This window comes from Dromaius novaehollandiae, chromosome 8 (genome assembly GCF_036370855.1).
Source record: "Dromaius novaehollandiae isolate bDroNov1 chromosome 8, bDroNov1.hap1, whole genome shotgun sequence".
Lineage (NCBI taxonomy): Eukaryota > Metazoa > Chordata > Aves > Casuariiformes > Dromaiidae > Dromaius > Dromaius novaehollandiae.
The window spans coordinates 10141101-10152385 of NC_088105.1; the positions used below are offsets into that span (position 1 = coordinate 10141101).

Consider the following 11285-nt stretch of genomic DNA (forward strand, 5'->3'; position numbering starts at 1 on the left):
ATGTAGGGCAAAATCAAGTGTTTTTTCAAAAAAAGAAAAAAAAAATCTTTATAACTGGGACATGTTACCAGTCAGTCTTTCCTGAATCTAGCACCTCGCTGTGCTGCTAAGACAGAGATGGTATTGTCACAGATCTTAGTTTTCTATTAAGATGTTAAAATTAAGTTTTTAAACAATCATGCTGAGCCTTTTTCTACAAGCAAAGGGCTTAGTTGACCCAATATATTTTGTTGCTTCTATTCCAACTTCTGAAGTTGTTACCCATTTCTACTTGTGTTAGCTCTGCCTAATTTGACTGAATTTTTATCAAAGAAAAAGCTGCGTTTCAGTCATGAAAGGTTCAGTCTGTTTGGTATATAGCAACAAATACTGTAAGTAAATTTGGACTCTACCTCAGTGAGATGTGTCACAAGACTGCTCTATTAATTCTCAGATTTCTTTGCTGAAGTGGACAAATAGCATTTAAGAGTCTAGTTTAAAAAAAAACGTGGGTGGTTTTTTGAGTTTGCATGGAGACAGATTTTCTTGTTATGGGTGAACTTATTTTTACTTATGGTAAAGCCTTAGTATTGCATATTCAATTTTATGTAACATTTATGTGGATCCTGAAAATCAGCTAATTGTTTATTACACAAGTCATACTGTAGCTTATATGTAAATATAATTTTAGGAAGCATATTATTGAATTTCAAAATTATATTGAAGAGAGGTGTTTTCTTGCATGGAGGTGCACTGCTATACTGTGCACTGCAGTTGTTCTTAAGAGTTGCTATGATGACTGTCGAGTTTAGGGTAAGTGCCTTTGCATCTGGCCAGACTTGCTCGTTGGTGCGCCAGTGATGGTGCAGAGGGGCATGAAAGAAAGGGGAAAGCTGAGGATCCCAGCAGACCTCTGAATTCTCTATTTTTCTTTGCAAAAGTGAGTGGATGACATTTAAGGTTGTATGGCTCAAGGATTAGGTCTGTTGATATGGAGATGCAATGTAGCAAGTGACCTACAGTCTTTTCTTGTGGCCCCACATAGTGCCAGGTACAACTTTTAATAAAGTTGAAGGAAAATATTGTTGGTGATAAAGACTGAGGGCTCAGACTCTGTTCATCAACTGACCCTTTGTGCATTCAGGTTCAAGCTAGTTTAGACTTTCAACAGTCATTAAAAAGCAAAGTTAAATCAAGCTACATAATAGTTACTGTAGGCTAATAACTTGCCACTTTCTGCAAATCAGCAGATGTGTGATAATCTCTTCCAAGTCTGAATATTTGTTAGGAAACGAAATTATTCCTTTAGCAACAGAAAAAATAAGACCTAATAAATATTTGCAGTGTTTTACTCCTACAGGCTATGACTACATACATTTGGGGCAAAGTTAATTTGGTAGGATTTCACAGGCTTTGCTCAATAATCATGCTGCAGCCATAATGATTGAGACTAAAAATGAAAAGACGCCAAGGATCTCTTTAAAATATTCTTGGGTATCTGGTGAGACTTAATGTATCTTAGTCTTGTGGATTTAAAAAACCTGGTTTTTGTTTGAAATGGATGTACAAAAAATTTGCTGGATGATCAGTTAGTGTCTCTATGTAGAGGACACGGGTTCACCTGTAATGACCATAGCACAGAAGTGATCTTGGAAGCTAAGCAGGTCAGGCCTGGTTCGTACTTGGATGGGAGACCGCTTGGGAATGCGGGGTGCTGCAGGCTTTCCCACAGCCACCCCACCCTGAACATGCTCGATCTGATCTGTGGGCTACAGGCAGCAGTTTCTGCTGAAATGCTAATCTTTTTGAGACAGTTATGTGCTTTAACAATTGAAGTTGATTAAGCCCTGCTTAGCTATACATGGTAAAATTACAGTTTATTGCTTCTTGTAACTGTATATGGGGTGTCTTTATATCTCTGTTAGTTTACTTACTGTATGTATTATCTTGGCTTTGCTTATGTATGGCTGCTAACATGAAGTCACTGCAGCTACCACCCTTTGAAGGATTTTCTGTCTACGCCAAACCTATTATCAAAGCAGTTTTGTGCCACAGGTCTCACACTAACTTTTCTTCAGGGAAGCTGTAAATCCACTCTGCAGTGAACTTGTTTGTACCGACTACCATCTAATTACTGTATGACTAGTGGTCTTTTAATGGTATCTCATGTTATATTGCTTTATGCATGAACTAATTGGACTTAATAGTTGTCTTCCCCTGAAGTTCCCAGACTGTCATGAGTAGCTATGATTTCTGCGTCAATGTTGGCAGCAGCAAGGAAAGCCTTTTTTCATTTTTAATCAGCCACATTATTATCCTGCATCCCTTTTCAGGATGTGAACTTTGTTGTCCTGTCTGGCACATGTGGAAATCAGTGAGCTATTGTGTGAATGTCTGGACAAACCAGAACTACTAAATTTTCATTTTGACCTCTAGAAATTTCTGAGTCTCATCCCACAAGCAATCACAAGATAACGTAGACATATGTTGTAAATGTTGCTGTTCCTGTAAAAGAATGTGATAGGAAGCACTTGCTCCGAGCCATCCTGGTGGAGATGCTGGAAGGCCAGGGACCACATGGCGTTTCTGCTGTCTCTTTGTGGTTGTGAACGCTGCGTCCTGGAAGCAGAGTAGGGCTGCAGTGTGTGACGATCACCACACTGACACCCCACAAAATAGTGATTGCTGTTTACACGTAGTTATTAATGAGTCCATTTGAGAGGATTAGGAGAGAGAAGTGTCTATTTGGGAGGTGTGGAAGGAACTCTACGATGCCACTACACACGCTAGAACTGCAGAGTTCTGGGCATCTGCTGTGAAATTGCTGAGATGGCCCATTAGTAAGCATTACATGCTGCATTTTTGAGTAATACTTTTGAGGACTTGCAGCTTGATGGCATGGGTGTTTTTGTAAGTTATTAGTTCTCTGGCACTGTGTTAACTAGTGAGACGCATTTGCCCTGCTTCAAAACCATCAGGTAGAAAAATACCCTTGCAATATCCCTTTCAGCCTTCCAAAAATAAGGTCTCCCTTCTATTCAGCAACTACTCAAAATCAAATTAAATCAGTCCTGTTTTTGTCCTGTTATCTCATGAAAGGCCTCATGACCAAGAAAGCTTGGGCAAGCTGGGTTTCAGGGAAGAGAAACTCCATTACTTTTTGTCCACAGTGCTCTGGGAAGTAAGGGTTCCTCATTCCTGTATCGTGTTTCTGTCTGTAATCCTAATCTACCTTGGTGAATCTCCTAAAAGGATTAAACAGGCCTTGCAATACTGTGATTGAATATCCATTTCTGTTTAATACTTTTTTTGGTGGCAGTGAAGCCTCAGTTTGTGTGTGCCCCACCAAAAATCCCTGAATGTAATTCTGTTCTCTAGGTGCTCAAAGCTGCCAGAATGACTGATGATGCACAGAAGTGTAAGGACCAGCATTTTCTCCTGAGGCATTTTGAAACTTTTCATGACAGTAGTACTAATGATTAGTTGGCCAAGGCAGATTGGTTTGGGGGACAGAGGGAAAAGAAAAGGAGAAAAGAGCAAAGTTCCACATATGAAAGAAAACATACTTCTCTGTGGTGTTTTGTAGATTTTTAAGAAAATTACTTCTGTTGTTCTGATGCTTCATGCATTTGATTTTGTTATCGTTGCTTTTTTCCACTAGCTATTTCTAGTTGTTGGACCCCTGAATTGTCTTCTGAGAGCAGTACTCCAGTTACGTACTTTTCAAAATTTACCCACTGGATTTCATCCTGCAACAATTTCTTTTTTTGGTTAGGTGCTTTGCAGTATCAATAGCTCTGTAACCCTGTGGTGCCAAATGTATTTTACAATGTTTAAATACTATTGTGACTGCATCATTCCGACCTGGGTTATCCTCTTTAGCATGTTAAGTTTGAAAATTCTGTTGATGGTATGAAAGGAATTTTTTGGCTTTGAATGCCAGAAAATTTCCAGCACTTCTGATATGACCCTCCCACCCCCCAGTTTTTTTAAAGGAATTAAATAGAGGTGACAAAAATGCATTATGAGCTATCTCTGAACTATCAATCAGCTAATATGATCTCATCCAAAATCATATAGGTGAAGTGCTGACAAATTAGGGAGGGGGTGCCATAAAAAGTGGTATGAGTGCGCATCAGTCCATGATAATTAAATTATCAATTTATAGCGTACAAAATTTCCAAAATGCTGCTGTATTGAAAAGGCTTCATGTACTTTTAGATCATTATCAAGTCTGTATGCATTATTGACAACAGTTGAAATGCTGGTTGTTACTGTATATATTTTTGTCCTCAGAAACTGTATGAGCTGAATAACCTGCATGCTCTCATGGCAGTTGTGTCAGGCCTACAGAGTGCCCCGATCTTCAGGCTGACTAAAACGTGGGCGGTAAGTAAACAGCAGGACAATGGAAGGTTTTTAATTTATTCTTGAAAAAAAAACTATAATAATTCTATAGCTTATTTTCAAGGATACGATGATTATTACAGATACTCTTGATCTCTTGTGCTGTGTACATAATGTTTCTAGTGCCTCTTAAGTCTATGGTTTCCTGTTGAGTTTTTTCCATTCTGGCATAGAAATATTTTCCTTTGAAAAATAGCTCCCTGCAGATTCTACTAAATGCAGAGGCTTCTAATTTGGCCAGAAGCTTTTTTTGTATTTAGTTGCTGGAAAATCCTGAATGCCAAAGTGGTTCATATTTTAATCATTTAGGGGCTTATACTGTTGGAATTTTTTTCTATGGAGAACAGATGTCCAAAAACTCCAATTCAGTTTCCGTAAAAAGATTTATTTCTCATAATTAAATTTAGTTATCTTGCCCAGTGTGCTCAGCATAATCTTCATAGTTACAGTAGCTGCACTAAACAATGTTTGCATGTCTGCTTTTTCTTTTTTTTTTTTTCTTTTTCTTTTTTTAACAGTTTTGAAAGAATTTTGTTCTTTGGAAACACTTTTATTTGACACCTATTTTCTGGTTAAAATGTTAATGTGATTTTTGTGTGCTTGCATCCTTGATCAGTAGAACTTCAGGAATAACTCACTGATATCACAGAGCTAAGGAAAATACTGAGCTTGATTCAGCCATACATTGTGTAGTTATCGAGCCATATAAACAGAAGAGATGAGCTTTGACATTTTCAAGTGTGACAGAAATAATAAGGTGACTGGAATTCCTCTACAAGGCATTCATATAAATAGATCACCAAAAAGAGGACTAAAAATTTTCAAACCAGACATGTCAATGCATCTTTGCATTGCAATTCACAAGGGATTTTTTTTTTATCTCATCTGCTTTCTTCCCCTACCAAGGCAGGAATAACTGGAAGATAACACATTTATCAACTGAACAAGATTACCAAAATTGAATATAACTCCTGTTAAGATTAACCCATCTAGAATTGTGTGTGATTCATTTTGCAAATGAATAATTAAGACTGACATTCTTTGTCTCAAAATGCCCAAATCTCTCTAAGGAAATCTTAATGAAGTTAACCTTTCAAAATGTTCCGGAGGGGAACTTCTGTTTTTATGGTTTTGTCTTTAGATGCTTTGAGGCAGCCTCAACAGCTCTATAAAATTGTGATGCCAAATTGATTTTTCTGCATGACTCGAAGGGAGTGTCTGCTATACCCTTATGTTAACATAATCATAGTAGTAACTAATATGGTTATGCCATTCAGGACTGGGAGTCCCCAGTTTTTCTCTTGCATCGCCACAAGTGCTAGTTTGCACCTCTTGTGAGGATTATCCTTGTGCTGTTGGCACATATTGATTCTTTTCAAGTTAGTCCTTTTTGACCTCTGAAATGCCACGTTTCTGCAGGTGTGTTTAATTTCCAATACAATCCCAAGGAAATCTACGCTTTACATTTTATTTAAGCCTTTGCAAAGCTGCAGGGATAGCTCCTAGCTATGTGTACTGCAGATTGGTTTAGGTGTCTTTCTCTTGGAAGTTCCGTTTATAAATTTTTGAAGTAATTCTAAGCCTTTGGCTTTCTCTGTATTAAAAGGAAGAAGAGACATGTGAAAAGGGACACCAAGCTATTATTGTCGTTTAAACAAGTTATGCAGTAACTTTCCAAAATCTTCAGCTAGGGAAGCATTTCCTGCCCGTTTCCAAACTAAACACTGTTACGGTAGTGATCTTCCTTGTGCTTTCATTCAGGAAGGCAAGAGTTTGTAGCAACCTACAATCATCTCAACTTTAGACATAGTAAGGCAAATTGCTGTAAATATAATTACTTCCTCAAAAGAAAAGTCACTTTTTTGTGATGGAGTTGAGAATTCAAGGAAGCCGTTAAATGTTTGCTTAGTAATCTCATGTCAGTAATACAGGATGCAATTCATGTCATCTGAAAGTATGTCCGAACATGTCTGAAAGTTGCCTCGTTCATTGCCTATGTTCCCTCTGAAGTCTGTGGAAAGTAATAAGCACTTCTAATGGGTGACTTGCCCCATTCAACGCTTGAAAATAATCGTGAAACTTCCTGAGACTGTACCTCTCTCCCTTTAATATAAAGGACGTATAGATGACTAGCTTGGACTTGGACAACATAAGCGAGTAAGTATTAGACTGCTGAAGTTAGGTGAGGTGAATTCTGTCCCACTCCACCAGAGCCCTTAAACCCCAGCCCTCCTTTCTGGCACTTCACAAAGGTGCTCTTCAGTCCTGGAGTGCTCTAACCGGAGAGGGAGTAGTCGGCAAGGCTCTGAATCCTTCCCTGCTGCTGTAAAAGTAAACTGCTTTTGTTGTCTTTGCTTCTGTTGCCTCTGCATATGTACATCTGTCTAATGTTCTCTGCATCCTTCGAGCATAAGATACCGGAAGAGACAGTGGAAAGATCATTTAGAAAAAGCAACAGCTCCAAAATGGAAGAAATAACTGGGCCCTTTCCCCCATGGCAATGCTTGTAATATTGTCGGGGTTCTCTGCACTTTCCTATTAACAGAGGAAGTGGAGACATGATGCATGCTGTACCATCAGCACAAGGGAAATTCAGATGAGAATAACTTGTTTAGAGACTATTTAAAGAGCTTGAATTAATGCGTCAGACTTGAAGAAGATTGTGCAAATCGACATACTTTGAAGAAAATGCAGTTAACTTCATTCCAGTCTAAATTTACACCATTATTATTCCTGTTAGTCTTGTCATACCTTTCAGTCAAAAAATTACAAAACTACATACAAACCTTCCAGATGCTAAATGGAGGCAAAATACTTTAGGCTATTATAAGCCATCTTTGAGAAACTTCAAAAGGTAAATGTCATGTCTGGGTGGTTGGAAAGCTGTCATGTGTCTCTGTTTCTTTGTCTTGGAATTGGCAATAGCTGCTGTCTTACCAAACACGAGATGCTGCTCATCTGAATATTGGTGCCAAAGCAAAAGATGTAAATTGCTGGAACGTCAGAGAGCGGTGTATCTCGGAAAACAATTCCCTCTTTAAAAGTGACTTTCTTCTGAAAGCTGGTGTTCAGTTTGCCAGTGTGTTAGTTATCCTAATGAAGACGAACGTATAGAAATCATAGCTAGAAGGAGCTGTTATTTAAATAGTGAAGTTACAGCTTTACAGAAGAGGCATTTCATTTCAACTACTGGTGATCACATAGGTCAATTTTAATTGAAAGAGAAAAGGGAATGTGTGTAAAAACTTAGCGATCTGTACCTACATAATTTTACATAATATTGGGGAGTGTTTATGGTGGCAAAATTGCAACTTGGAGACTAGAACACTGAGTCTTTTGCCAAAAGACTTTTTTCTTTACCCTTCTACCCTTCTTTAAATCTTAGCTCTAAATCAAAGTAAAGCCCTTTAATGTGGTTTTGCAGTAGTAGTTCAGCTAGATGTGTCCCATGTTCCTTGGTTTCCCAGTCTTACAGAGCGCTTAGTTGCTGTTAATTCTGTCAAAGGGGTGGGGGAGGAATGAGAGACAATGAAGGAGATGCACTATTTTAAATTTTGTATTCTAAGTGGAGGTTCCTGTGGTAACCACAACTCCGCTGCTTGCTTATTGGCAGAACAAGATATGCAGTCTGTAGTCAAGTTGTCATAGCTTTCTGGAGAGAAAAAAACAGATCAAATCCTTATTCCTTTCCAGACCATCAAGTTAGTGGCTATGCATGTATATGCATTCATTGTTTTTAAAACTGTAGTTTAATGAAAGGTATTTGTCAGATCCTAATGCTATTATTTTTTTGTTTTGAAAAAATAACTTTTTGAGAAAGCTCTCAATTGAAGAAAGAGAACATATTTTGGAAGTTGGGGTTTTGTGAAACTGGATTAGAAGAAAACTTCTCAACATCTAAATAAGAAACATTAACTTATGGATAATTACAGTGAATAAATGAGTGCTTTAAAATATTGCAGAAGTGGGCAGCACATGAAATTGCAACGTATTTCAGTTAGGTGACTCTTAGGAAAACTGGTGTTTCAGAAGGATCCTCTAGGACACCAACACACCTTACTAATTTTTTAAAGCCTAATTTAAAATTAACTCCCAAACTTGCTGACTTTCTCTGTAGACTCTCAAAGTACTCATCCTTAGAGAGTAAATGCTATAATTTTAAAGATGTCTTATTTAAAAAAAAAAAAGGGGGGGGGGTTAGGGTTATTAAAATTAAATCCATGTTTTTAAGGGCAAAAGAGAAATCATAGTGATCAAACCTTAGCTCACCTATTTTTTCCTTATTTTGTAGTTACTGAGTCGGAAGGATAAAGCCACATTTGAAAAGCTGGAGTATGTTATGAGTAAAGAAGATAACTACAAAAGGCTTAGAGACTATATCAGCAGCTTGAAGATGACTCCATGTATCCCTTATTTAGGTAAGCTGAACTGTTTCTTGGGGAAGCATTAAAGAAAAGCCATATTTCTCCAATGGCTACAAAAACGGAACACCATCTCTTAAGCAGTATATGAAATTCAGTACATAAGCACAGAATCTACAACTATCTAGTTGATTTGGATATGTTGTATATGGCAAGAAAAAGCTTCCCTAGTTTCAGAAAGATTTCTGTTAAACCTCCCAAACAATTCAGGTTTTACATACAGTATCAGTTTTCTAAGAAATTATTTTCCCTTATGTTGTTTAGATGTGGTGATTGACTTCTGGAGAAGTACTTAAACTGTTAGGCCTGGTAGTGCTCTTCAAGAACTAAATACTTTACTGTTACAGTAATGATGGCTTTTAAATAATGAAAAGCTATAAATCACCAACCTGTGAGATTAATGTAGATTTTAGGATTTGAAACATGCTAAAATCTGCAGGTATTGTTACATTTGATTGCATTAGTGACAAGAGAAATTGGATTGTCATTCCTGGTTCAGCTACATGGAATAATTATGAGTAAGTGATGGTGCTGTGTATTTGGGCAAACTTGATAAATAGGTTTTTGTTTAATATGTATTGGTTTTGTTCCAAGGATAATCTGGTGTTGCTCAACATCTTGAAATATTTTAGTTTGCTTAGTGATCAGTGTGCTCTTTTAAGTTTATGTAGTTTTTCTTTGATATCATAAGATATTAGTAGTTACATAAAATGAAAGAAATCCATTTGCTTCCTTTTCCAGAAAAAAGGGTTGATATTTTTACCAGTACTGGTTTTTCTTCTATTTACATTCAAGATGCCTTCCTGTGGTCACTAAAGCTCATGAAATTTTAATCCCTTCATTACTGAAGCCTATTTTGGGGGGTCTTTGCGTTTTTTCTTCTTCATTTAGCTGGGTTATTTGTTTTATTTAACTTGACATTCTTTATGCTGAGATCCACGTGCCTGTCATGGTGTTTTGATTGCTCCAAGGTTGATGTAAGGGGCAAGACCTTCACTGACGTTAGAATCTGGAATGATACATCTAAAATGATATATATGCTTTGTGAAGTTTCTTGAATTTTTATGTGCTTTCTGCTTGATTAGAAAAATACATTGGCTGTGGAGAACCAATAATAGTTTTGATCACAAGCATTCCTGTGGAGTTCTTTCTTCATTCTGTCATCTTTTTGCTTCCCTACTCTGTGGCTCCCAGAAAAATCCAACAATGCCAGCGTGATCTTAACAGTTGTTAATTCCCTATATTTTCATGTATTCAGCAGTGGGTGGTTGGTAGCGCCTAGAATGGAAGTGTGACAGACTCAGCATGAGCCTATTTTGTCTGAAGTCCCTGTGTGAAAATTGCCGGTGTGGCGTACTATCCCACGCTACCCGGCTTGCTGACGTAGCTGCTAAAACTAGGCCTGAATTAACAGGGGTGAAGCAGCAGCCAAGCATAATGGAAATGAGATTTCAGCCTGTTATTTTGCAGCTCTCCCATCGTGTGTACACACATAACACTTACACCCACTGTATAATTCTGAAATGCAGTTTCTAGCATTCCAGAAGCTTTTACAGATAGATATTATGATTTATGAAATATGAGGCCAGGCCCAAATCTTTTCCTTGCTGATTATAAAGTCTCAAGCCAACCTGCTGTCAGTACTTCTTCAAATCATGTGGCACTCTGTCCCTTGCTGTTATGGTCTTCTAATATTTAATGCTGTACAGAGAAATCTTTATGCTTTAATGTATTTGCTTGATATTTTTTAAAAAAGATTGCTTTTTGTGCAAGCATATATATATGTGCATGTGTATATATATAAAAAAGTAAAAATGTTGGAAAACAGTATTTTGAGTTTGTTCTGTTAACAGGAACCCCTTAAATACAGTAGCAACTTATTCTACAACAAAAGTCAGACAAGAAGCTTTGGGCTTGACTTGACATTTTTTTTGAAGTCAAATGTGTATTTCCTTTCTGCCTGGAGCAGGGAGGAAAGTGTTTGTCTTTGCACTTTGCTGAGACCAGTTGCAATTAAAGAATGTTTTGTTATCTGGTTTCATACAACATGAATTCTTCCTAATGACATGAAGAATGTCCTCAAGTCTTTTTATTTATTTATTTTATTTTCCAAAGGAGCAACGAATGCCAACTACTGCAGTCCCCCTAAAATTAATTTTATAGAGTTTAAATACACGGCAAAACCAACGTTATTTTACTCTTAGTCATGCAAAATCTGGATCTATCTTAGCAGATTGGCCATTGAGTCAAACTTTTCTCATTTGACCAAAGCTTTAATCTCCAGTTAGACTTGAGTAGATTCGCAAGAATATTTCTAAAATGTCCTTCCAAGGAATTGCTTCTAGTGAAAGAACAATATGGAACAGAAGCTACTTAAGTTACTTATTTTACTTCGTTTTTGAAACTTTCCAGTTGTAGAGGTTTTTTCTGCTGTTACATCTAGTATTGGAGTCATCTATAGGAATGGTGCTGCTCCTT

At 37.3% G+C, this 11285-nt stretch overlaps 1 protein-coding gene across 6 annotated transcripts in view; it reads left to right on the top strand.

Annotated features, from left to right (window-relative positions):
* Positions 1–11285, top strand: part of RALGPS2 (Ral GEF with PH domain and SH3 binding motif 2) — a 186807-nt gene that overhangs the window by 115103 nt on the left and 60419 nt on the right. For all 6 annotated transcript variants that reach the window (XM_064515623.1, XM_026101044.2, XM_026101042.2 and 3 more), the window contains 2 exons: positions 4276–4368; positions 8678–8804. In XM_064515623.1, coding sequence (XP_064371693.1) covers positions 4276–4368; positions 8678–8804 — 220 coding nt within the window. The remainder of the gene's footprint in view (positions 1–4275; positions 4369–8677; positions 8805–11285) is intronic.